A 27,826-nucleotide genomic window follows, 5' to 3' on the forward strand; every position below is an offset into this window, starting at 1 on the left:
TCAGCCAGATTTGTCAAAGAGTTAAATCTCTTCCCCCCCTCCCCGCCCCGTGTGTGTGTATTTGCAAAGCATAGAAAACTGTCCCTATAAAAAGAAAAACATCCTCTTAGCTTATTGCAGGAACTAGAGACCCTTGGTTTCTCCACCACCAACACCCATGGAAATAGCAAACTGGGATATGCTATCTGCCACTGCAGGAAACACAAATGCAGAGGCCAAGATGGCAGACAAGACCACCACCTGCTCCCCAGTATCTCACTGGCACTCAGTGCAGCTGTCTGGGGAGCTATTAATAGCTGTGGTTGCTGAAGGGGTTAAAAGGTTCTGCACGCAAACCAAGGGGGCTCAAGGAGCATTTTTTCAGTAGAGCAAATTCTCATCTTAGTGATGCATGACAGTGACAACACAGCAACAGATTGGAGTGTCCTCCCCACTCAGGTTGTGCCTTTGGGCTTCCTGGTCTCAGTGTTGCTTACCCATTTCAGGGAGGGGCACAAAGATATTCACCCCCATAGTTCTCCTAAACAGTTGCATTCAGTCCAGAGCTGCTCAACCAAATTGGTACTCAAATTACAAAAGGGGGGGGGCACTTGGCTACTGTTTTTAGAAGCTTGTTTTGGCTAAAGTTAGGGAGGAGTCGGGGTAAGGCTTAATGCTAGTGGATTTCTTCAAGGGCCCTCCTTCTTAATCCCCATAATTCAAGCACTGGCTCAAAGTAGCAGCCAAGCTGTGGCCAATACCCCCGGAGATGAACATCAAAGTTGGCTCTGGCTATGTCGAATCAGGGGTCTATCTTCTTCTAACCAGCTGGCAGTGACTACCCAGAGTTTCCAGCAGAGAAGGGTCTTTCTCAGCCCTACCTGGGGGGGGGGGGGGAATGGCAGTGTGCTAAGTATTGCAGGCACCACAACACACTATGTAAATAGCCCCTCCCACTCATTGTTGAGCCATTGTGGACTTCAGTGGCAATGCTACACAAGGGAGTGGCAACAGGATGCTGGTATCTTGTCTTGAGTGCTCTCAGAGGCATCAGGTGAGCCACTGTGAGATAAAGGAAGCTGGACTAGAAGGGCCCTTGGGCTGAGCCAATGGGGTCTTCATCTTCTCCATGGCCTAGCAAACAACTTGAGCTTTGAGACTGGCTGAACTGATATGCAAAGTTACAATTTCTGTGGCCAAATTTAGGGGCCTGGATATAGACACTGTAGGAACCAGCCCTTTGAAAGACTTCTCATTCCTAATTTACAGACAGCTTGTTTTGAGAGGGAACCTTGTGAGGGCTAGTGGTGCTCCCTCTTGTCCTGGTCTGGGTTCACTCAAATTGCACAATACATCTTTCACTCAGACAGAGAATTTGCAATTCAGGTGAGCTGAAACCTCATGGAAAAACACAAGATTGAAGTTCCTTATTCCCTTTATTTTTGCATCTGATATGAAAAGCCACAGTGACACCTGTTTCACTCTGAATTTAAAAGACAAAAAGAGGATAGAGCATGGAGATTAGGGGTAGAAAAAAGGCATCATTTCAGGACACTGTCCGGGGAGCCAAAGGGCAACAGATTTGGGAGTGGAGTCTAGCAAAGGCAGAGCCCAGCTATGTCTAGAACAGAATTTTCAACATTCTCACGGCACACAGACTTCTATGGTCTTCATCTCTTGTGATGTCACTTCCAGCTTCCAGGAGAATCTTCTGGGTTTTGTGGCCCTTTTCTAGGGCAACTGTCTGGAATAACAAACTGTCTGTCCCTCTTCCTCTGTCGGCGGAGTTTTTTCAGCCATGTTTAACCACTGTGCTCCAAAATCCTGTGGCATACCTACAGACACAGGTTGAGAAAATCACTGGCTTAGATGCTCTGAAGGACATGTGGGTGAAGCCTAAAGTAGAAGCTCTCAAGCCAAGCAGAGAATGGCATGTTACCTGAGATTTAACTCCTTCCCCTGGAGACTCTAAGAAGGCCAAAAACCCTGGAACTTGAGGACAAACCCTGAAACCCTTAAAAATACTGACAAAAACAATTCTTCATAGAAGACTCAGCCCCACATTTACCTCAACTGTAAAATTAGAATTGGAAGACGGGGTGACAAAACTCTAGATTCCATTTAGATGTTCGTGATGTGCTCAACTAGATGGACAGGAGGGGTGGCTTATATCTCCTTTGCCCAAAAGCACCCCTCGCCTTAGGAAGACATGCATTCTGTCTCTGAGAAGCATAACAATGTTTAGTCATGGCAGTACCATGATCACTGTGGTGCCATCAGCGCCCCTGCTCCCACATATACTTACAGGGTCCCCACCTTTCTTGTAGAAGTTTGGGAACGACCACTTTACCCTGTTGCCACTCCCTTCCATCTGGCATAGGCTACCTTTATAACCTGGAAGCTGCATACAGTCGCCATAACCTATGACGGCCTTTTCTTCCATCAACCTGTCCAATGCCTTTTAAAAAAAGCATCTAGGCCAGGTGCGATTACAACATCCTGTGGCTAGAAGTTCCACAGATGGGCAGGACATGTAGTGTGTGGGGAGTCCATCAAAAGCAGCACTGCCGTGAGAGGTGTGCAAGCACTCACAACCCACACTGTGAGTGCTTGCACATCTCCTATGGCAGCGGTGCTTTTTGAAGGACTGCAGTCGGGAGGCTCTGCCTCACCTGCCTCCCCACACACGTCCCTGGCTTCTGGTGTTGTGAGAGACAGAAAAAAGAACTTCCCTCTATCCATCCCCTGCATAATTTCATGTGCATCAATCCTGCCCCCCCTTGGATGCCAAGTTCTTTCCAGACTGAAGGACCCCAAACTGGAGAGAGTGGCTGGGGAGCTTTTCTTTTAGGGGCTAATTTCTCCCCTTCCTCCTTTTCCCCCTTTGAGTTCAACACAGTTTGAGTTCAACTGCAGCAGAACTCTTGATAATTTCCTATTAGATATGGCTCAGTCCCCGCTGCAAGAAACGCAGCTTCTCAGGCACAACCCTGAGACCTTTCACTTTCCTTTCCTGATCATCCCCTACAGCTCCTCCAAAGAACTACAGTTCCCGGCAAGCCCAGGGCTCCGGCGCTTCCGTGGACTTGTAGTCCAATCGCGCTCCTCGTCCCTACTGGGCTCAGTGAATTCCTGCCCCTTGAAAACTTCAATTCCCATGAAGCCTCGGGGCGCAGGCAGACTTCCCCTGGTTTTCATTCTCTCACACCCTCCTAACAGCTGATTGAGAGCAAGCACAATGGCTGCGACGGCTGCCGCGGATGCGGGGCGTGGGGGGGATGAAGGCGCAGGGAGAGGCGACCTGGGGGATGACAGGTAAGGCCCCCCCATGGGGTGGGAGAAGGGGGGCCAGGGCTTCCCCCCCAGCCCTGTTGCTGGTAGTTGTGGGAAGTCTGGAGCTGCAGGCAGGGTCCTGCCTTGCAAGACTGCTGCCGCTTTCTCACCCAGTGCAAGAGGAGCCTGGCTGGATGGCAGCCACCTAGTCCCACTGCAGCCAGCTGCATACCTCTGTCCCCAGCGACTGGTGCATTATCCAGAGGTAGACTACTCCTGACCATAGCAGTTCCAGTGGCACACCCGTGATGATCAGGAACTGTTGATCTGCCTATTATCCTCCATGCATTTGGCTCAGTAGCATAGCTGGTGGGGGTGCAAAGCACTAAGTTTTGCATGTGCGTGAATGTGCCTTGCAAGGGTCCCCTCCACCTCTCCTTCTGAGACATTCCCGGCAGGCAGTGCTTGCAAAACTAGTGGTTTGCACCCCCTCTAGCTACGCTACTGATCTGGCTAATCCTGTGTGGGAGGGAGAAACCACTGAAGACAGTGGCCATCACATCTTCAGCTGTAAATGAAAGGTTGCCAACTGATGAGGAAGCACCGGTGCATGTTTTTCCTTTGTCACAGATTGATGTGTAAAAATCAGTAAATAAAACTTTTCACAGCATGGGTATAATAAGCACAGTGGCGTAGTTAGAGGGGGTGTAGGGGTAGTAGTTGCACCCAGCTGCAGGCTGCCTGGGGGCAAGAGTCTGGCCACCTGCCTGCGCAATTGAGCCCCACTGCAATTGCCGCTTGTGCTTCGTGCCCAAAGTGCCAGAAAAAAATGGCACTCTTTGCAGGAGGAGCAGCGGGGGTTGCAGTCTCTGGCCACTTGCTCCGCGTGCTTGGGGGGTGACTGGGGGGACCTTGGGGAGGCAAGCAGGAGGAAGATGGGGCTGGGGAAGGCGGCAGAGCAAGGGGAGCAAGCTGCCAGAGATTCCAGTTGCTGCTTCCACCTCTCGGGAGCACAAGCATGAGGGGGGCTTGGGTGGAGGGAGGTGGCGGAATTCTTATTTTTCAATTTAAAAAAAAAAGAGTGATGTCATACTCAAAAGTGATGTCACTTCTAGGTGTAACATGGGGGCATCAACTGTAACTTTACTCCCGGTTCCAGGGTGGCTAGCTGCGCCACTTATCTGCTAGTTCAGGGGTGCCCAAACCCCGACCCTGGGGCCACATGGGCTCCCTGGGGCCCCAGCCCTTGAGGCCTCTCAATGTGGCCCTCAGGGAGCCCCCAGTCTCCAATGAGCCTCTGGCCCTCCAGAGATTTGTTGGAACCTGCACTGGACCGACACAACTGCTCTCAGCATAAGGGTGACTGTTTAACCTCTTGCGTAAGCTGTGGGATGAGGGCTTCCTCCACTGCTTGTTGTTTCATGTCTGTGATGTAGTAGCAGAAGCAAAGGAAAGGCCGGCTTTGCTTTGTGCAAGGCCTTTTATAGGCCTTGAGCTATTGCAAGACTGTCATTCATTCATATAAGTTCATCTTTAATATATTTATTTATGTAAACTTACGTAAATTTATTTAAATTTTAAATGTAAGTTAATTCTTTTTTTCCCCTGCCCCCGACACAGTGTCAGAGAGATGATGTGGCCCTTCTGCAAAAAACTTTGGACACCCCTGTGCTAGTTTATGCAGATCGGGCTGTTTCTACAGGCACAGGAGCAGAGTCTGGTCAAAAAAGCTGGCAGTCTAAGACGAGTCCCTTAAGTACTGTTTCCCAGGGGTTTTCTTCCATCAGTGGACTTAACTGGGTAAACACAAGTTCTAGTATTATGAGAAAAATCAGATATATGTGTGTGACCCTGGCAGGTAAAAATTCTTGGCCCACAGAAGCAAAAGTTTCCTGGATCATCTCGGAGTAAACTCTGTGTTCATCCAGATCTGACCGCATGTCCCACTTGGCAGGCAGGATACCGTTTGCTTGGCAGGCACAGTTTCACCCTAGAAGTGGCGTCTGGTGTTCAACTACTTGGCAGCCTAAACAGCGTCTGGACTCATGGACTGTCCCAAAAGATTTGAAGAGGAACTTTAGGCATAGCAACTTCTTTGTTCATCATGATGGAGAGATCCCTCCCCAGAGCTGGCCCAAGACCTGCCTGCCGCTGAGGCATTGTGTCAAATGCTGCCCCCCCTTACTTGATGATATGCCAACCTTTGCTCCATCTGTTCCCTGGATTAAAAGCGGGGAACAGAGTGGAAAAGGAAGTGTGAAGGATTCGACAGTGGTGGGCTATATAGAACATCTCCTGTAGCCCTTCTCCACACTTCCTCTTTTGCTCTGCCCCCACCTTCCTTTCCTAAGTCAGGGAGTGGAAGGATGAAGAGATGTAGTGGAGGTGAGTGGGGAAATGGGCACTGCCCTTCATTGGCTTTGTTGCCTTCTTGCACTTCACGGCTGGGCCGACCTCCAAGCAATTCAGTATCTCAAACATTCCTTCCCGTCATTATGTCCATGCACTCTTCTTTAAAGTGCTACACTTCCCTTCTGCTCATGCTTGCTTCATCATCAAGCTTCTGGCCCTCATTGTTAAAAGTTCTCTGCTTTTGCCTATATTTCCTCCTCATCTCCTCCCTTTAAAGCTGTCACTGCTCTTCCTACGCTCCACTCCTGATGGTGCAAGTTACTCAGTTGTTTGGAGAGTGGGGAATCCAAAGTCTCTTCCCTGGCTTGTATGTGTAAATTTGCCAGCATTGTTCATATGCTTGTTAGAATGCTACAGTATTGCTTTTCTCTGAATGAGGTTTGGGCGAGCACGTGAGTTCAACTTCTTATAGACTAGATATTCCCTTTGCAGTGTCCCTGGGACTGCTTCTGTCTCTTTCCCTCCTTCAGTTTGATTCTCTTAACTGCATAATCCAAAAACCACATTAGCATCATTTTTTTTTTGTGCCTGTCCCAGAACTGAAGCAATCCCTTCGAGAGGCATCAAAAGCCAGGTCTATTTTTGCCAGATATTGCAAAACTTTGTTTTATTTGATCTCTCTGTTGATGGCCATGGCGTGTCAGGGTAAAGCAAGGCTTTTTAGCACTTGTTATGCATGTATACTAGCAGTGTGGCTAAATTTAAAAAAAAATGGTGATGCTAAATAACAATGGAAAACCACAGCTATTGGCTGAGTGGCTGTGGTGTCACAGACTGCTCACAAACATTGCAGATGCACACAGGCCAGGAATGGGATCTTGGAAATTGACACAGCTCTGTGGGAAAATGGAGGATGGGAGGAGGCTTTTTGGAGAGGAATGTAGGTGGACTGGAGGTCTGAATTTCACATACAACTAACCAGACAAAGTTCACCAGCAAGTTTTTAGTTACAGCATGTGTGTGTTTGTATTTACGTGCAAAACTCTGAGATGCGATAGACCTATCAATAAGCAAATCCTAGTTCTCTGTAGAATGACCACTGCCAATGCCAGTGTTACTTCTAGCCATCAGCTTTCCAAGCTGTGTGACTGGTCTTTGCAGGAATGTCCTATGCAATGAGTGAACACAGAGTGGCTGCTGATGTGTTCATCTGGATGCATTGCAGGAGGGTCCCTCAAAGGCAACACTCAACAAGGCTGGTTTTCTTTTTTGTTGTTGTTGTTTCTGTTCTTGTGGGATTGGAATTTAATCCATGGTGGGGATTATCCTTCTGGGAAGCAGGACAGTTTTAACCTGTTGACAACTGGCTCTTTTATACAGGCAACTGTAAAATTCTTCTGAATATTATCTGCTAAGGCTGGAATTGCATGCGATGGCCAATGCCCAGAGCAGCCCCCCCACCCAACATTTAGATAGGCAAAATATTCAATGGGATGTCATTGTGTAGCAAGCTTCCCCACTATTTCCTTGACTGTCATGTGTAGGACCAGGGAAACTTGCAACACAGTGATGTCACGTTACAGATTTTGCTTGGGGTAGGGAGAGGGGAGGCTTCTGCTCTTAGTGGGGGCATGTCATTCCAGCTTCTGAAATGATCCCAGGGAAATGTCAGTGAAAAGAAACATATTTCCTCCCCATGAGGTTTTTTTCCCCCACCACTCAATCAAAGTAGTTTTCAGGTATCCTGGTAGAACAGCCTGAGACATATTTACACAAAAATATGTCTCCTTCTGTGGCGTAGTTGGGGGGGGGGTACAAAGTGCTAGGTTTCGCAGGAAGCCTCAGCAGTGTGGAAAGTGCTACGTTTTGCAAGGGGGCTCACCACTGTGTGCAAGTGGCCCTCCCCTCCTTCGGAGCCATTTCATGCCTCCGTTTTGCTCCCTTCCCCACCTGGAATGGCTCCAAAGGGGAGGGGCTGCTTGCATGCTGCGGTGAAGCTCCTGGCAAAACTTAGTGCCTTGCACACCCTCTAGATACGCCACTGGTTCTATTGAGCTCAATGGGACTTACTCCCTGTTATGAGCGTTATAAGGCTTGCATGTCTGTAAGTCTAAGAAAAAAAGGTTGCTGCTGTGTTGAGGGTGGGGAATTTTCATGAAACCTTGGGCTTATCTCTTTAGTCTTCTTCCTGGCATTGAAACTAAGCCTGAGTAAGTGGAACTGGATTGCAAGCACATTCTTCCCCTATTGACCCTTGCCTCAATTTTCCATCCCCTCCTCTGCTGCCTCCCTTGTGATGAATTTTAGGTTGTAAGCTTCTTGGGGCAGGGACATGCCGTCTTGTACTCTGTAATGCTCCATGCATGTTGATGGTGCTGTAGAAATGCTTTTGTTTATATGCCATCTTTTCCTCATCTCTGCCATTAACTTGCTTTATGTCCCTTTTCACATCCCCTCTATGTCTCTTCCTCGTTTTTTCCTGGCAAGGTGGGGGAACTTGACTGTACAGGACTCGTTAACAGCGCACTTGCTTCATCCCATCTCTACCTCCAGGCATGTGTGTGTTCAGCCTCTTACCACTCAAATGTCTGTAAGACATGGCATGTGCACTACCCTGGTAACATCTCTTATGGCTTTTCTTGTTGCCTGGGTGCTTGTTTGTAGAAAGCACAGAACAGAAAGGTGTGCAGCCCTTCTAATTCCTTTTTGTGGCCTTGGAAGGGCTCCAGAATTTGTGCACAGATACCAAGACTCCGTGGAGGTTCTCCATCTTCCTGGAGGTTTGGGACCCTGCTGTAGTTTGAAGAGTAAAAAGATATGAGGAGCAACAGGTTAAGCTTGCAGTGCTTTCCAGAAGGTTACTCCTCCACTGTTGATTAAATGCCTGGCAAGTTGAAAAGGATTCAGAAGGGAGCTAATTATTTATTACCTTTCTGCCTGCTGCTGCATTCGGAAACCCTGAACAGTGTCCTGGGGCCAGACAAGGCATGATGTGAGAGTTCTGTGATTGGAACTTTAAATGTATTTGTTTTCCCCCTTTTCATAAATTTTGAAAAATTTCAAAATTGCCTGTGGGGGCAATTTGGGCCAGGGCTGTAGCATGGGGGGTGGGGGGTGAGAGGAAAGGGCTATACTTCTGATCCTGAAGGGTTATACCCCCTGAAGTTGCTGTTGCTCATGGTGCTTTAATAGGCACGAAAGGAGAGGGGGGATTTTTTTAGGCACAGAAAATGGCCTGGAGACCAAGGGTTAAGAAAACTCCTCCTCTGAAGCCATGGCCCCAATTCAAATTGCCCAACCCCCAGTAGATTTTGAAAAAGACATTGGTATTGACCATCACAGATCTCCTGTGTGACATCTATTTTGCTCCTTCACTTCATGACAACCCTGTAAGGTAGACAGGACTGTGTGTTTGCTGCAGCGGCACAGGGAAAAGAGCAGGGTGTGATCTTGGGGCTATGGAATTGAGATGCTTGAGAATTTCAGCTTTCATGTCCAAATAAAGTTCTTTGTACCCTGTGATATATTTGTAATACATTCCAGGCAGCACTCCAAATCCCAGTGTCCCACTAGCTGGGATGAAAACTAAAGCAAATTTTCACTAACAATACCCTGCAGTTTGAATGGTGGGAAAAAGCAGTGTTGTTGCTGAAACAGGAGCATTTCCTTGAGGGACAATGTCTGAATTCTGCATAGCAAATGAGTAACACCTGCAGGTTGCCTGGAATGTCCCTTGGCCTCTGTGGGGAACAATTCACTTGGGACATCTCTGACGCAAACTTCTTGAAATGAATGGGAGCTCCAAAATAGTAAAACCTCCGACAATGCCTCTCCTATTGCTGGAGCTTCTGCAGGAGACCTTAGTGGATTGATCCAAAAGTTCCATAGAATATCTCCTACTTTAATTGCTTTACTTCCTTTGCTTCTTTTCCTCCCCTCCCTTAGTTGATTTCTCCACAACTGAAATTTAAACTGCAGGCTTGTGTATTTTGCCTTTATTGCCATGGTAGGATGTTGTGTACATTGAGGGTGCTACAAAATTCTCATAACGCTGGCAGGGGGCTACATATTCTAAAGATAATGAGGCCCTTAGTTTGAGCATCTAGTGCAGTAGTGAGAGTTATGTTCTTTTTGCCTGCAGTCCCAATTCCCCAGATAACTATTCAAATGTTATGTAATGTGCAGGTGTCTATAGATGTATGAACAACTGTTAGTGAATGCATTCTAAAAGTAAAAATGAATACTAGTCCTCTTGGAAATGTTGAACATGCATCATATGTACTCCTGTATCCCCCTGTTTGTGGTGTGCATTGCAGGGACATGCGGTGGTAGGTGAGGCAGAGCCTCCTCACCTGAGTCCTTTGAAAAGCACTACTGCAGTGTGATGGAAAGGCAGAAGCCAATACGGTTGGTTCCAGCGGCGTCGCATTCCAGCGACGTGGAGAGGGGGGATTTGCTGCATGGGTAACAGCCTATCCTCCATACCTTCTTTACCCAGGCTTCGCGCACTGGAGAGGACACTCCAACTTCGCCATACGGCGTCGGCACAACACGGGAAGCAGCAGTTTACCGGTTATAAGTCTTTGCTCGATTGGCGTAGAGCATGACGCCAGGGGCTGCTTTCGACGGTGGGAGAGATCATTGCATCTCATTGGGCAGCTACCGCCCGCCTTAAGCTGGGCAGTCCCCAGCCAGTAAGGTGTTGCCTCGCCACGGTCCGTTAACCTCATGGGGTGCGTGGGGTTTAGGGTGAAAACCGACAAGCGGATCGACAACTCTGCACCATGCAACAGAAAACAGAAAACTACTGCCCTAAAGCTGGGCACCTGGAACGTTAGGACAATGACACCTGGCTTCTCTGATGACCTGCAAGAAATAGACGACGCACGCAAAACAGCTGTCATCGACATGGAGCTGAGCAGACTGCAGATGGACATCGTCGCCCTTCAAGAGACTAGGCTGCCAGATTCCGAATCTGTCAAGGAGAGAAATTTCTCATTTTTCTGGCAGGGAAAACCACCAAACGAAACCAGGGAACATGGCGTTGGCTTTGCGGTCAGAAGTACCCTGCTGAAATCCATCATCCCACCTACTGTGGGAAGTGAAAGAATTTTGTCCCTGCAGCTCCAGTCATCAGCAGGACCTATCACTCTCATCAGTGCTTATGCACCGACTCTGTCGTCTCCAGCAGAAGCCAAAGACAAATTCTATGATGACCTGGCCACCACTGTCAAGAAAATCCCTGTAAAAGAGCCATTGTTCATCCTCAGCGATTTTAATGCTAGAGTTGGTGCTGATAACAGTTCATGGCCCACTTGCTTAGGTCAGTTTGGCACTGGGAGGATGAACGAAAATGGCCAACGCCTGCTAGAGTTTTGCTGTCATCACGGTCTCTGTGTCAGCAACACGTTTTTCAACACAAAGCCCCAACATAGAGTCTCTTGGAGACATCCAAGATCAAAGCACTGGCACCAGCTTGACCTGATCCTCACCAGACGCTCCAGCCTTCCCAGCATCAAGATCACACGCAGTTATCATGGTGCTGCCTGCGACACTGACCACTCCCTGGTGTGCAGCAGAGTGAAACTGCAAACAAAGCGACTGTATCACACGAAAAAGGAAGGAAGACCTCGCATTGATACCAGCAAGACCCGGGATCAGAGAAAAGTGGAGGAATTTGCACAAGCGCTTGAGGAATCTCTTCCAGGCCCGGCCGACGCAAACGCATCCAACAGATGGGAACATTTCAAGAATACCGTTTACAACACCGCCTTGTCCATATTCGGCAAGAAGACCAACAAGGCGGCAGACTGGTTTGAAGCCCACTCTGAGGAGTTGACACCAGTCATTGAGGAAAAGAGGAGAGCTCAAGCAGCATACAAGGCCTGTCCCAGTGAGTGCAACCTGCAGGTCCTCCGAACTGCTCGCAGCAAAGTCCAACAGACTGCCAGGAGATGTGCTAACGACTACTGGCTCCAGCTCTGTTCCGAGATACAGATAGCAGCTGACACGGGCAACATCAAGGGGATGTATGATGGTATCAAGCAGGCCCTAGGTCCAACACAGAAGAAAATTGCCCCTCTGAAGTCTGCCACAGGCGAGGTCATCCAGGATCGGACGCAGCAGATGGAACGCTGGGTGCAGCACTACTCTGAGCTATATTCCAGAGAAAATGTAGTCACCGAAGAAGCACTGAACAACATTGAGTGCCTGCCTGTGCTGGAAGAGCTTGACAGTGAACCAACCCTAGAAGAACTTCACGTGGCCCTGGACTCCCTTGCTTTTGGCAAGGCACCTGGAAAAGACAGCATCCCTGCTGAAGTCCTAAAATGCTGCAAAGAGATCATCGTCACTGAGCTGCATGAAATCCTCTGTCTCTGCTGGAGAGAAGGTGGAGTACCTCAAGACATGAGGGATGCAAACATCATCACGCTGTACAAGAACAAAGGTGACAGGGGTGACTGCAACAACTACCGCGGCATCTCTCTCCTTAGCGTTGTAGGAAAGCTGTTTGCCCGAGTTGTACTAAAGAGGCTCCAGGTACTTGCAGAGAGCGTCTATCCAGAATCGCAGTGTGGATTCCGAGCCAACAGGTCCACCACTGATATGGTATTCTCCCTTAGACAACTGCAGGAGAAATGCAGGGAACAACGATAGCCACTCTTTATAGCCTTCATAGATCTCACAAAGGCTTTCGACCTGGTCAGCAGAGATGGCCTCTTCAAGATTCTCCCCAAGATTGGATGTCCACCCAGGCTCCTCAGCATCATCAGATCTTTCCACAAGGACATGAAGGGCACTGTTGTCTTCGATGGCTCCACATCAGACCCTTTTGACATCCGAAGCGGAGTGAAGCAGGGCTGTGTTCTTGCACCAACCTTGTTTGGGATTTTCTTCGCTGTCCTGCTGAAGCAGGCCTTTGGAACTGCAACAGAAGGCATCTATCTCCGGACCAGATCAGACGGAAAGCTCTTCAACCTCTCCAGACTGAGAGCAAAATCCAAAGTCCAGCTGAAATGTCTGCGTGACTTCCTCTTTGCCGACGATGCAGCTGTCACTACCCACTCTGCCAAAGATCTCCAGCAGCTCATGGATCGTTTTAGCAAGGCCTGCCAAGATTTTGGACTGACAATCAGCCTGAAGAAAACACAGGTCATGGTTCAGGATGTGGACTCACCTCCCTGCATTACAATCTCTGAGCATGAACTGGAGGTTGTCCATGACTTTGTGTACCTTGGCTCAACGATCTCCGACACTCATTCTCTCAATACCGAGCTAAACAAGCGCATCGGTAAAGCAGCTACCACGTTTTCCAGACTCACAAAGAGAGTCTGGTCCAACAAGAAGCTGACGGAACATACCAAGATCCAGGTCTACAGAGCTTGCGTCCTGAGTACACTTCTGTACTGCAGCGAGTCATGGACTCTTCGCTCACAACAGGAGAGGAAACTGAGCGCTTTCCACATGCGCTGCCTCCGACGCATCCTCGGCATCACCTGGCAGGACAAAGTTCCAAACAACACAGTCCTGGAACGTGCTGGAATCCCTAGCATGTATTCACTGCTGAAACAGAGACGCCTGCGTTGGCTTGGTCATGTCGTGAGAATGGATGATGGCCGGATCACAAAGGATCTCCTCTATGGAGAACTCGTGCAAGGAAAGCGCCCTACAGGTAGACCACAGCTGCGATACAAGGACATCTTCAAGAGGGATCTGAAGGCCTTAGGGATGGACCTCAACAAGTGGGAAACCCTGGCCTCTGAGCGGCCCGCTTGGAGGCAGGCTATGCAGCATGGCCTTTCCCAGTTTGAAGAGACACTTTGCCAACAGTCTGAGGCTAAGAGGCAAAGAAGGAAGGCCCATAGCCAGGGAGACAGACCAGGGACAGACTGCACTTGCTCCCAGTGTGGAAGGGATTGTCACTCCCGGATTGGCCTTTTCAGCCACACTAGACGCTGTGCCAGAACCACCTTTCAGAGCGCGATACCATAGTCTTTCGAGACTGAAGGTTGCCAATACAAATAATACTGCAGTGTGAGCACACACAGCCCATGCACACAGTGTGTGGATTGTGAGTGCTTGCATACCTCCGGCAGCACTTTCTGGTGGGGAGGCTGTGCCTCACTTGCCTCTCCACCACCACATGTTCCTGGTGCATTGAGTGTAATGTGTGATTGTGGGTGTATACAGATCAACAATCTTGTGTACACTGCATTGAACATAAGGTGTGGACAAGGCTTGGGGTTCAGCTCATTCATTTGTGGGTAGCAGTGGTATAAATAGGGACAGCTGATTGGTAGGCTGTGGCTGGATTCTTCTTTGAAGCCATTTTGTCTGGCTGTCAGTGGCTCTTGCTGAAATTTAGTCAAGATGTGGTAAAAAAAAACTTGTCTGCCATTTCATCAAAAGACAGGGGAAAATGATCAAGTTGTTGCCAAGCTTTAATATGCTTTAATATGAAATGCTTTAACATGCTCCATTCTTTAATATGAAATGGCGTAAACAAAGTATAGAGCAGGGGTGCTCAATAGGTGGATCGCGATCTACCGGTAGATCGCGAGGCAAAATGAGTAGATCGCGGAGTGCCGACCCCCCCCCCCTTTCAGGTGCCTCTGGGAGGAAACGCCGGGAGTAAGGCCCATTGTACTCAATGGGGCTTACTCCCAGGTAAGTGTGGCTAGGATTGCAGCCTCACAGCCTAATCCTAGGCATGTCTACTCAGGAGTTATACTCAGTGGGTCTCAAGGTACACCAACATATATTGTACACATAAATGTTATATGTTATGATGGCACGAACATTGTAAAAAAACTCTGGTAGATCTCTGGGCCTTGCTGGGTTTCAAAGTAGCTCTCGAGCCAAAAAAGTGTGAGCACCCCTGGTATAGAGCCTGACCGCCTGTGAGGTGGTCAGGGATTCTACAAAATAAGCTTCCTTGCAGCCCCACTTTGGGAAAGTGTACCCCACTTTGGGAAAGGACCACGTTGGGAAAGTGACCACTGAGGTCCAAAAGTGGCCATCTCCTTGTTCTCCCTGACATGATAAGTCGTAGTCTGGACTGTACCACTTTAGAAGGCAGAGGCTCATGTGACTGAATGCGCCTTCGGTAACAAAAACCTTCACACACGGAAGGCTAGAATCTCAGGGAAACCTAACGTTGCCTCTTTTTCACATGCTAATTCTATATGTATAAGGGCTCTCTTCACATTCAGTCTGAAGTGGTACAGTTTAGACACAGGTTTGCCACCTCAGGGAGCACTAGGCCTGAATTATCTTGAGAGAACCTGGGCCAAGGCAGTACGGCCTTGGTTGCCCCCATTCTAACCAGAGGACATTGTTTTCAGTGTGAACAATCGTTCGAGGTGAACACTCCTTATCTTTTGCAGTTGGAGCTTCCTTCTTGCCAAGCCCCATGACTCTGCGTTTTGCCTTTTTTGTGCATGCGCCAAGCGGCGGTCTGAGTTGCTTCATCCTGCCTTTGCTGGGGAAGGGATGTTACTCTCCTGCCCTGTTTTTGAGAGGTTCATGACTGCTAGTTTGTGGCCTTGTGCCACGAGGGGGCAGTGTAGCCATCCCACTGTGGCGATTCAGGATTGAGCCATCATGTGGAAATCCCACAGTTTCCAACAGTGGAGCTCAGCTGCAAACATGGAAATCTTTGATTCAGGGGGCCTGATCATATGAAGACCCCTGCCCTGATATTGCTCAGCCCCAGCTGATCCAGGCATCAGTGGAGGCACTATACCAACCATGTGGGAAAACAGCATGACTGTCGCAGTTTTCATTTGTGTTGTGAAAATCACTGAGCTGCTGTGGGAACCTGTTCACACAACAGAGTGTAAGGAGAGCCCTGCTGGATCAGACCAGAGGTCTGCCTCTAGTCCAGCCTGCTGCTTCTCCCACCAACCAATCGGCTACCTCTCAGTATCCCACCAGCAGGGCCAGAGTCCTCTTCCATTGCTCCTTCCCCAAAACTGGTACTCCAAGGTATACTGCCTCTGAACATGGAGGCTCTGTCTCACTTTCATGGCTGTTAGCTGCTGGTAGATCTGCCCTCCTTGAAGGTCTAAGAAAGCCTTGTAGCTCAGGAGCCATCACCAGAATAACCTGATATGTGATGAAGTGCTTTTCTTCGTCTGGTTTGACCGTCCTGACACTTTCATTGGATGACCCTGAATTTTAGTGCATGAGAGGAAGAAAAACTTTTCTGTATTCACTTTCTCCACACCATTCATATTTTTTAAAACTCTCTCATATATGTGCTTGCCCAACCATCTTTTTTTCAAAACTAAAAGAAGCCCCCAAAACTGCAGTCTTTCCTTGCAAGGAAGGTGTACCAGCAGCTTTCCACATGGAAGAGTCTGGGGGCATTTGTGTCTTCTAGCTATGAGTGCAAATTGGAATGTCATGTTGGAATGACAAATTGGAATGTCAAGACAAACAATCAGCATGGCTTCTGTAAGGGTAAGTCTTGCCTCACAAACCTTTTAGAATTCTTTGTAAAGGTAAACAGGCATGTGGATGCGGGAGAACCCATGGACATTATATATCTGGACTTTCAGAAGGCGTTCGACACGGTCACTCACCAAAGGCTACTGAAAAAACTCCATAGTCAGGGAATTAGAGGACAGGTCCTCTCATGGATTAGGAACTGGTTGAAGACCAGGAAACAGAGAGTGGGTGTCAATGGGCAATTTTCACAATGGAGAGAGGTGAAAAGCGGTGTGCCCCAAGGATCTGTCCTGGGACCGGTGCTTTTCAGCCTCTTCATAAATGACCTGGAGACAGGGTTGAGCAATGAGGTGGCAAAGTTTGCAGATGTCAATAAACTTTTCCAGTAATGATTCCACTAAACAAGACCAGTAATGATTGTGAGGAGCTCCGGAAGGATCTCTCCAAACTAGCAGAATGGGCATGCAGAATGGGCAGCAAAATGGCAGATGCGTTTCAATGTAAGTAAGTGTAAAGTCATGCACATTGGGGCAAAATATCAAAACTTCACATATAGGCTGATGGGTTCTGAGCTGTCTGTGACAGATCAGGAGAGACATCTTGGGGGGGGGGTGGTGGACAGGTCTATGAAAGTGTCGACCCAATATGCGGCGGCAGTAAAGAAGGCCAATTCTATGCTTGGGATCATTAGGTAAGGTATTGAGAACAAAACGGCTAATATTATAATGCTGTTGTACAAATCGATGGTAAGGCCACACCTGGAGTATTGTGTCCAGTTCTGGTTGCCGCATCTCAAAAAGGACATAGTGGAAATGGAAAAGGTGCAAAAGAGAGCGACTAAGATGATTACTGGGCTAGGGCACCTTCCCTATGAAGAAAGCCTACGGCGTTTGGGCCTCTTCCGCCTAGAAAAGAGGCGCCTGAGGGGGACATGATTGAGACATGCAAAATTATGCATGGGAAGGATAAAGTGGATAGAGAGATGTTCTTTACACTCTCACATCACACCAGAACCAGGGGACATCCACTAAAATTGAGTGTTGGGAGAGTTAGGACAGACAAAAGAAAATATTTCTTTACTCAGCGTGTGGTTGGTCTGTGGAACTCCTTGCCACAGGATGTGGTGATGGCATCCGGCCTGGATGACTTTAAAAGGGGATTGGACAAGTTTCTGGAGAAAAATCCATTACAGGTTACAAGCCATGATATGTCTGTGCAACCTCCTGATTTTAGAAATGGGCTTTGTCAGATGCAGGGGAGGGTACCGGGTTGAGGTCTCTTATTATCTGGTGTGCTCCCTGGGGCTGGTGGGCCGCTGTGAGATACAGGAAGCTGGACTAGATGGGCCTATGGCCTGATCCAGTGAGGTTGTTCTTATGTTCTTATATTCCCATTTTCACAGCTGTAAAACTGAGGCGCAAGCTGTTCATTCATTGCATCTGTGGCTTGGGCAGCAGTCCATGTCCTCCAAGCCCACATCTGTCATAGGTAGATCACCAGACCATAGGTAGATCCCTGTGTCCTAAGAACAGTAGCAGGTCAAACGCTGCCTTGCGTTTGAGGCTATGTAACACTATGAAAGCGATTTTCAATCATGTGACAATAGGATTGCGAGTGTGCCACAGGAGATTGGGGTACGGTGGTTAAAAAAACTGCTGACAAACTCATCCAGGTTCTGTGGCTGTTTCTAGGGCAACTGTCGTAGTAACACATTGTCTGTGTAACAGTTTGTTACTACACAGTTGCCCTAGAAACAGAGCCATAGAACCTGGACAAGTCTCCTAGAAGTGACATTACAAGAGGTGAAGACCATAGAAGTCAGCGTGCCCTGAGAAGTAAAAAGTAGAAAATTGTTATACTATGATGTTTTGGGACAGGATGGTGTGCAACATCTAAAGAAATGTTCACAACCAGATAGCTCAAAGTTAGATATGTTGGGATGACCAGCTAAAGGTTGACTTTCGGTCGCAAGAATTATATGAACCTACTACTCTTCTTAGGACGCAGGAACTTCTTGTCATCCTGCTGCATTTACTGGTGCTTCCATCCTACTTTCCTCCGCATCACCTGGCAGGACAAAGTTCCAAACAACACAGTCCTGGAACGAGCTGGAATCCCTAGCATGTATGCACTGCTGAAACAGAGACGCCTGCGTTGGCTCGGTCATGTCGTGAGAATGGATGATGGCCAGATCCCAAAGGATCTCCTCTATGGAGAACTCGTGCAAGGAAAGCGCCTTACAGGTAGACCACAGCTGCGATACAAGGACATCTGCAAGAGGGATCTGAAGGCCTTAGGCGTGGACCTCAACAGGTGGGAAACCCTGGCCTCTGAGCAGCCCGCTTGGAGGCAGGCTGTGCAGCATGGCCTTTCCCAGTTTGAAGAGACACTTGGCCAACAGTCTGAGGCAAAGAGGCAAAGAAGGAAGGCCCATAGCCAGGGAGACAGACCAGGGACAGACTGCACTTGCTCCCTGTGTGGAAGGGATTGTCACTCCCGAATTGGCCTTTTCAGCCACACTAGACGCTGTTCCAGAACCACCATTCAGAGCGCGATACCAGAGTCTTTCGAGACTGAAGGTTGCCAAACAACATCCTACTTTCCAGTTTAACTGGAAAACATAAAACTGAATAGTTATTTTGGATAGTATTTCAAATGAATTGAAGCAGAGACATTTGTTTAAAATATTTCCATTCCACTTTTCCGCAAAAGCTTCAGAGGCAAAGGACAATGCAGATCTTAAAAAAAAAAAGAATATTAAATTAAGATGATGAAATTTTAAAAAAATCATACAGGATAGCAGCAGTAAGGGCAGCAATACAAGCAGAGGAATGCCAAAAAGCATCTCAGCTCTCCTTTAAAAGTCTGGAGAATAAAATTGCCTTGATCACAGAACACTAGCAAATCAGGTGCCAACCATGAGTCTCTTGGAAGAATATTCCACAACTGGAGTGCCACTACTCAAACAGCCCTATCTGTGGGTTATCACCCACTGCACTTCTACCAGGAAGGTAGATTTAATCGTTTTCTTGCCAAATCATTAAAGACCATTGAGAAGACCATAGAAATCTGTGTGTTGGGGAAAGAAAAACATTGAAAGTGGCTGTAATACTAAAGGGCAAACATCCAATCAACTCACTGAGTGTACAGAGGCCTCGTGGGGTGCGCACCACAGTGTGGCAATAAGGGACAACATGTTCTTAAATGGCCCAGAGTCCTGCTGTTGGCTCACAGAATGGGTTTATGCAAGTCCCCAAGGACATACCCTCTACTGCTTTCACTTAGCAGCAAGAGGACCCCAGTCCCAAATGTCACAAATCCCTTTAACTTTTAGGATCTAAGAGTGGAAGCTTGTATCAGGAGGCTATGGGAGCCTGGTCTTCTCCAAAATAATCCAAACCCTCATCTCTGAAGTGCCCTTTGTTTTTACGGTTAATCTCTTACTTTGAGATTTTCAGCTGGTGTGCTGCGCAAGGTCTGCAGGTATACTGTGGAAGTTCAAAGCACAGCATTGAAAATTGCTGGAAAACTCTTCTGGGTTCTGTGTCTTGGTTTTTGGAGCAATTGTCTGTAGGAATGAATTGTCTGTCCTGGCAAAGCTGGGGAAGCTGGAAGAGACATCACAAGAGGCAAAGACTGTAGAGGTCTGTGTGCCAGGAGAAGAAAAATGTGGAAAATTGCTGCTCTAACCCAATAGCTGACAAAGATATCAGTAAAAGTGTGCACGCCCAGATGTTCAGAGACAAGTCAGACTGCTCTCAGCTGCTTATTATTACCCTGAGTGTTGTATTTTTAAGATCAGCAATAGGTTGGTCTCACTTCTTTATATTTGTATGCTGCTTTGATTCCACTCCTACAAAGCAGACTAGAAGTGAATTTTAAAAATCTCCTCTGACCAAGGCTCCAGCCAGCTGACCTAAAAGTTGCACTGTCCCCTCGTTTGCTAAGGGTGAGAATTCCTTCCACTGTCTGCCAGACTGTGCCCCCTTTTCCAGAATGCTGTGGGATCTTGGAGAGGGACCTTGGCTGTGCAGGCCTTCAGTCCCTAGGACCTCCAATCCAAACGATCTCCAGGTCTGAGAGAGACCTTGGTGAGCAATTTTGAAGCTGTCCAGAGCAGGCAGCCCAGAACCAAGGGGACCATTCTGCCTCTCTCGCTCACCCTGCTTCTCCATCAGCCTGGCACCCATTCTGAATGTCAGAAGCAGCTGGGAGTATCTTGAGCCAGAGGTGTTTTGGTGTCTGCAGAGCAAAGAGACTGCTCCAGGCTGCTCTGTGACTGCTCCTCTCTTTACACAGTCAGTGCTATTAATATCAGGTAATGAACATAATCTCTAGGCTAAGCTATCCTCTTATGTGCGCTGGCTTCTCTCGCGTTCTAGGGCCAGTTCTCTTTTCTTCCCCCTCTCTCCATAGCCACACAGGACCTTTTCAGATCTCCCTGAGTTATCCGGGGAGCACTCTTCACCCCCAGTTGTTCCCCCTTGTTTCCAGAAAAGAGAGACCCATGTTCTCTACCACACAATGAGTAGAACTCAGGTAGTTGATCTCTCAGAGAACATGAATGCTTTGAGACAGGGATGAGACACCAAGGTGCACATGCAACAAGTAAAACTGTCCCTGAGTAAAAACACCTGAAACCTTTTCAAGCCCACCCTCACGCCCTTCTGCACCTAGAGGGAGATGAACAGATCCCCTGTATACTTGGGGGTCAGGATCTCTGGCTGCTGGGCCCTTGGAGCTGAAGGCAGGTGAGTGCTTGAGCTGTTTTGCTTCTTCCACCCCATGTTTCTTTGAATATGTTGATTTAATGCTCAGTTGCACAAGGGATGCTTTTTTGAGAAGGTGGGGAAAGCAGAGATTGGGATCTATTTCTTTTCTGGGGTGCAATATGGAATGCTTTGGGTCTGCAGCTTGATGAGGATCTGCAGAGCAAGAGAGAGCCAGGTCCTTTACTAAAGCAGGTGGATTTCATCATAGAATGGACCATTTGACAAATATTGGGGGGAGTGCATGGGGGCTTAGCACTGGGGTGGCATTAAGACACCAACATATCCCTCTTAGGTTTTAGCTAGGCTGGTCCTGTTGTTTGTTGTTCTCTTGCCCCACCCACTTAAAGGTACCCTTTGAGCAAAGTGTACGTGGTATGGGGGAATTTACTCTTAATAAAATGTGCATCCTTCAGTTGATTTGATCAAATGACACATGACATTAAATGTGTGCTTGCATTTCCATCTGATTTCCTCAGTAGCAGCCCACGGGGGGAGGGTGTGTGTTCCAGTCCTGCAGTACAGGGTGGGTGGATTAACGCTTTCTGCCCATGCAGTTTTCCCAATGACAATCCCTCTTCTCACTGCACCCCCACTACTTGCCTGGGGAGGAAATCAGCTGTTGTCTCCAATGAAACTGAAAAGATGCTGACCTGCTCCTTAGGAGACCGTTAAGCTGTGGATTAAGCCATTCTTTTAAAAGGTGGATTTTTTTTCCTCTTGCAGTGCATTTTCTGAGTCGTAAGGTTATCCTGATCTGTGATTGCAAGTTCAGAATTAGAGTTGTGGCAGCTATTATGGATTAAATCGAGAGAAAAGGAGCATGATCCATTTTATTTTCTCTGTGACTGCCATTCCTGTTATGAGGAAGGACAAATAATAGGCATTATGAAGATGACATCCCTTCACTTTCCTTAGCCAGCATCATACCCTCTAAGGGATGTGTCTGATAGCTATTGTCACTGTGTGTTTAGGTTGCAGGTTTGCACTGATTTTGTACCAAATAATAGGGCTAATTTCCTTGCTGTATCTTTTGGAAGCAACCCCAATAACTTCTTGGGCAATAGATTGGCAGCCTTGCTAGTGTCCTCTGGATTTTGAAATGGTCACTGTTAAAAATATTTGGAGTGTTAGATGTTCAGCAATCAGGTTAAAATGGACTGCCATAGTTTTAGATCTGAAGGAGTGACAGAATTCACGTTTTTCCTACAGTCCAGAAAACTAGAACTGATTAGAATTATAGGAAGCGTGTGAGTTTTAGGAACAGTATGAGTTCTGGGGTTCACGCATCATGCTACAAGCTTATAAAATTGTTCCTGACAGATGGAGAGGCATTGCTGTCCCTCTCTCATAATATGTACTAGGATTCAAGGGGATCATCCAGTGAATCTGCTTGTGGTAATTTCACAACACCCTTGGAAAGCAGTCATTCCATACTGAAAGGAGGGGCTGTTAGAGTTGCAACCCTTTGTCTGGTAAAGAGTTGTATGGAACTTTGGATGAGCAGGCACACAAAACAGCATACACCAGTAGAGTTCTTTGAATGCAGTGGTTATATTTCAGAGCAAGGTTTATCACAGGTAGAGTAATCAGTAAACAGTCCTAGTCAGCACGATGAGCAGTCAGTCCATAAACAACAAATCCAAATCAGTTTTCCAAGATACACAGTCAAAGTTCATTCCATGGTCAGTAACAACATGTATATACTCACATCCAGCCTCCCAAGTTACTGGCAGCAGTTCAGTAGTCTCCTACTACACTCCTACTGCTGCACTGGAAGCTCAACAGACCAAACATTAAGTAATTGGAGTGGCCAATCAGTGTAGGCTAAGCCACACCCAGGGTGAGGCAGTCACAGGTGTTTACTGATCCTGCTGACTCCAGCAATCTGCACCTGTTCCTGAACCACCTTGTTGGCTGTGTTTCTGCCTTATCCAGAACATAGACCTGACAGGGGCATGGAGGCAGAGAAAGTGTGGCTTGCCTCACACCACCTGGTGAGTTTGATTTGAATGGGAGACTTCTTGGCTCTCACACTGGTGAGAATCGGGCAGGCAAGGTTGTATGGGAAGGGCTTTGTATCCTGTGTACCGAAAAATACTTAAGAACTTTGTGCCAAAGTCAACCAACCTGCAGCTGGTCTGTAACTGAAGAGATTTGCCTGCAGCCACTCATTTTGCCTCTCACTTGCTGCCTGTTGAGCTTGTACCGGTGGTGTAGCTAGAGGGGGGTGGGTCACTCAGCCTGGCATGGAGGTGGGTGAGCGGCCCCTCCCTTCGGAGCCATTCGGGGGGGGGGAAACAGAGCCTTACAGCTCCATTTTGCCCCCCCCATGGGAATGGCTCCAAAGGGAGGGGCCGCTCGCCCACCTCCATGCCAGGCTGAGTGATCTGCCCCCCTCCAGCTAAGCCACCGGCTTGTACCATCTCTTCCGCATCCAGAATTGCTGAGATCAGCTTGTGTACGTACAATTCCTGCTATGGGCACCACCATGCTTCAGCTCAGTGGGCAACAAATTCAGCTGATTCTCTGCTGTGGATTCAGCTCTCCTAGTCTTTTGCCTCCACCCCTGTGGATCATTCTGTTGGAGGAGGGGCAAATAGCTATGTAGGGCATTGATTTGAACACCCACCCAATGCTCATTCCATCCTCTGGCTTCTGAGAGGTTAACTGGAAATAACTGCCTTATGGGCCCTGAGAGATGGAGAAGCTTGGTTCATTTGAAACAACAAAGTGAAAGCAAGGATGTTCGGGACGTTCAGACTGGACCCTGCAGCAGTTTTCATGTGCATGTAGTGTGGTTGCAGAAGAATTTAATCTTTGTGCTGAAAAGAGGTCTGAAGCCCCTTTTGTGTCCATCTCCTCCCCTCCCTCCCCTGGAAATTTTGTACAGCAGAAGCACTCCTTGAGCACAAATAACAACTGCACTGGTCTCATTTTCTTGCTCCTGGCTCTTTCTCACATCAGAGTTGCTTTGGGACTATTGACTGCTTGTTGATTGCTGCTTCAGTGCCAGTAAGGAGTGAAGCAAACTAGACAGTCTGCCATTTGGGGGGTTGTTCTTCCTCCCAAACCCTCACTCAGTGTCTTTCTCGAAAAGTCAGTTGGATGGTTTTTTTGCAGCTGAGAAGCAGATAAATGCCAGGTTGCTTTCCCCTGAATAGAGCCACACATTTATGCTGGAGAATACAAGTTGCACATGGAGGGGTGCAGTCGGTCCCTGGGCCTTACTGCTCATATCTTGCTATGACCCCATTGTTCTGCAAGGTCACTCTCAGCAGAGAGTTAGGAAAAGACCCGTGGCTTAGTGGCAAAGCACATGTGTTGCATACACATGATTGAGACATACAGAATCATGCAGGGGATGGACCGAGTGGATAGGGAGATGCTCTTTACACTCTCACATAACACCAGAACCAGGGGACGTCCGCTAAAATTGAGTGTTGGGAGAGTTAGGACAGACAAAAGAAAATATTTCTTTACTCAGCGTGTGGTTGGTCTGTGGAACTCCTTGCCACAGGATGTGGTGATGGCGACCGGCCTGGATGCTTTTAAAAGGGGATTGGACAAGTTTCTGGAGGAAAAATCCATTACGGGGTACAAGCCATGATGTGTATGCGCAACCTCCTGATTTTAGAAATGGGTTATGTCAGAATGCCAGATGCAAGGGAGGGCACCAGGATGAGGTCTCTTGTATCTGGTGTGCTCCCTGGGGCATTTGGTGGGCTGTGAGATACAGGAAGCTGGACTAGATGGGCCTATGGCCTGATCCAGTGGGGCTGTTCTTATGTTCAGAAGGTCCCAGGTTCAAACTCTGTCATTTTTAGGTAGGCCTTAGAAAAATTCCTGTTTGAACCTGGAAGAGCCCCTGCTGGTCTGCCTTGACAATACTGCCTTAAATGGACCAATGGTCTGATTCCATGTAAGGTCACTTCCTATTAGAGTCTAGTCAGCAGCACTGGTCTCCCTGCTATAACAGTGTCTCCAATGGCAGCCCTTTTGTTTTCATTCGTTTGAAGGGCAGATCCCACAGGATCACAGTGCAGTGATCCATCATCCGCTTTGCATGCAGAAAATGCAAGCTCATTATTGTTTGTTTGTTTCACTTCCGTGTGTCTAGTAGCAAGTACTGGGAAAGGACCCCTGCCTGAGACCCACTTCCAGTCAGTAGATGACGTTGAGCAAGATGGTTCAGTGGTCTGACAGCTTCAAACTTAGCTATGTGGGGGAATGTTTCCATTTTCTTCAGGGCATATTATTTATATATTTTTCATATTTTTATACCGCCCATCCTCACAACAACCCTGTGAGATAGTGACTGGCCCAAGGACACCCAGGAAGCTTCACAGCTGAGTGGGGCTTTGAACCTGGAACTTCCAGATCTAAGTCCAGCTCCAAAACCAGTACACCATCCTGGCTCTCTGCCTACACCCACAGACTGAGGGCCCAGTCCTATTCAATTTTCCAGCACTGGTGCAGTCGCAGTGCAGCCCCAAGGTAAAGGAACAAATGTTCCCATACCTTCAGGAGGCCTCTGTGACTGCTGCCCCACCACAAGATGCAGTGCATGCCCCATTGGCACAGCTGCACAGGCACTGGAAAACTGGATAGGACTGGGACCTTAATTAGTTATTTCTCTTCCCCAAGAGATCTCTGGGAACTAGTTTTTTTTAAATTAATTTTTTAATTATTTTCTAAAATTAAAACAAACACATAACAAACACAAACTCAATGCACAACACACACACAAACATACCGTTGAAGGGTGCAGGCAATCAGGGAACTAGTTTTTGAGATGGGTGAGAGACCCTCTAACTGAGACATTCCCCAAATTAAAATCCCCGAGACCTTTTGGGGGAAACCAGGACAGTCAAACTTGTATTAAGCCAATACGTGGGCTTGCAGGGTAGATATGCCATAAGATTTTTGGCTATTTGCCAAAATTTTGTTGCCTCAGTCTTAAAACCAGAGAGAGAGAGAGAGAGAGAGAGAGAGAGAGAGAGAGAGAGAGAGAGAGAGTTGTAAGGTGGAAGCTGTTGCTGTGCTTGTGCTGTACTGTATACCATACACAAGAGAAAGCTCCCCAACTTTTGGAGGGGTCTTGTTTATCACAGCAACCCATTGCTTTATGCTTTAATTGCCCCCAATGAAAGCAACAGGACTTAGTAGCACATAACCTTGGCTGGTCCATAACCTAAAATAATTACAACAACTGATGAGCTGCAGTTCTTCAAGGATGGGGAAAGGTGCTTTGAGCTTCTACCCTCCTGGCTGTGAGGAGGGTCTTGGATCCCTGTTCTTGCTACATGTTGCAATGAGAGTTGGAGGGCCCACCTCCCTGTGATGTGCAAGGCCTTGGTCACATCTCCCAGTGAGTGGAAGGAGGGGTGGCTTGGTTTAGGGCCAGAGGCAAGAGAGGAGAAACTCTTTCTCCAACTCAGATCCCCTGATGCAGAGCACCCCTGCTGTGTGCCACAGAGGGGAAACTTAGAGGTATGATTTGACACAGCAGCTTCTGCCGGGAGGTGGGAATCTGCAAGGGGGAAGGGATTAAACTACCCATTGTCCATTCTGTAACCAGGGACACTGTCCTCAGTGACAAATGTCTGCACAGGGCTTCTGAGGGAGTGGCTGTAGGTTAGAGATAGAGCATGTTCTTTCTATCCAGAAACCTTTGGGTTCCATCCCTTGGTCCTCAAAGAGCCATTCTGAGAAGGATGGACCAAGAATCCAACTTGGAAGGAGGCAGCTTGGTCCAGTGACACCCGTTGGTTGGGCAGGAGCCAGAACTTACTGCTTGGACTTTGTGAGCAGATCTTGGGGTTTCCTTCCTGCCTGCAGATCATCAAGCGGAGGAGGTTGAAACACAAGGGTTTTCTTAGCTGCCCTCTACAGCTGTGTGACCAGGTGGGTGATGGGCCTGGCTGGCCAGCAGATACCAGCCTCAGGATAATTCCTTTAATCTCGCTTGGCCTTGTGCCTGCTGCAGCTGCAATTGCGCTCTCCAGCAGCTTTGCAAAGGTTACTGGTGGCTCCCATTTGGTCGCCAGTCTGTGCTGCTTCCTAGGGTTTCAAGGCATGGCTTTCATTTGGTGAGGCAGTGCATTCTTTAAATGCGTGAGGGCTGCTTTCCAGCCATGTCCACTTTCCCAGGGCAAGCCACAGATTTTCATGGCTGAGAATGTATGTGGCCTGCGTCTCTTCTATCTTGTCCAATGTGTTTCAACTTCCTGCCTTGAGGGCCTGAAATGGTCCAAATGCAGACTGTAATTTAAATAATCACTCCATTGAAGTTTCTTGATCTGTGAACTTTCCTCTTGTGGCGTTTGCTAGAACCAAAGAAAAACATTTTGCAAGATAGTTGCTTGGCAAGCTTTGCAGAACCTGAGCTGTAAGACATAAAATTCTAAGCTAATGATTACCCTGCCTCTCTTTGAAACCCACATTCATGACCTGGCCTTAGCCTAATTAAGTCTGCAAGTATGGTACTTCCTCCTTTTTCTTCCTTCCTCGGCCTTGAAACTGCAGACAAGGATAAATTGGGCTGGAAAAAGGTGAGCTCCTCCTTTTTTCCTGGCTCTGCTCCTGTTCCCCTGGGGGCTGGGGATAAGAATAGGCCCTCAGTTTGGCTGTACTTGTCCTAAGAGGCGACTAAACAGCCACCGGGTAGATGGGACTCGTCAGCCTAGGAAGGCAGCTGATCTGAGAGAAGGAAAACTCTAATCCAAACCTCCACTGCCTTGTGGCTACATCCAGTTATGGAAAAGGCTTCAGGAGTCAACCTCGAGGCAAAATCCGGAGCCGGAGTCCCTGAGGCAGTTCATGGCTGAACACAATCACATTCTGGCAACTCCTGCGACACCGCTGGAACCAACTGTATTGGTCTCTGCCTTTCCATTGGACCATTTCAGCGACGTGGAGAGGGGGGATTTGCTGCATGGGTAATAGCCTATCCTCCATACCTACTTTACCCAGGCTTCGCGCACTGGAGAGGACACTCT

General features: G+C 48.0%; 1 protein-coding gene across 7 annotated transcripts in view; it reads left to right on the forward strand.

The window, feature by feature from the left end:
- Positions 1–3,202: 3,202 nt before the first annotated feature.
- Positions 3,203–27,826, forward strand: part of UCKL1 (uridine-cytidine kinase 1 like 1) — a 54,149-nt gene continuing 29,525 nt past the window's right edge. For 4 of the 7 annotated variants that reach the window (XM_066625815.1, XM_066625814.1, XM_066625818.1 and 1 more), the window contains exon 1: positions 3,203–3,294. In XM_066625815.1, the coding sequence (XP_066481912.1) occupies positions 3,218–3,294 (77 nt within the window). In that variant the 5' untranslated portion in view covers positions 3,203–3,217. Of the gene's footprint in view, positions 3,295–20,464; positions 20,808–27,826 lie in introns of those variants that run through there. The other 3 variants (XM_066625816.1, XM_066625820.1, XM_066625819.1) reach the window with 3 other exon arrangements.

Source organism: Tiliqua scincoides, chromosome 4 (genome assembly GCF_035046505.1).
Source record: "Tiliqua scincoides isolate rTilSci1 chromosome 4, rTilSci1.hap2, whole genome shotgun sequence".
Classification (NCBI taxonomy): domain Eukaryota; kingdom Metazoa; phylum Chordata; class Lepidosauria; order Squamata; family Scincidae; genus Tiliqua; species Tiliqua scincoides.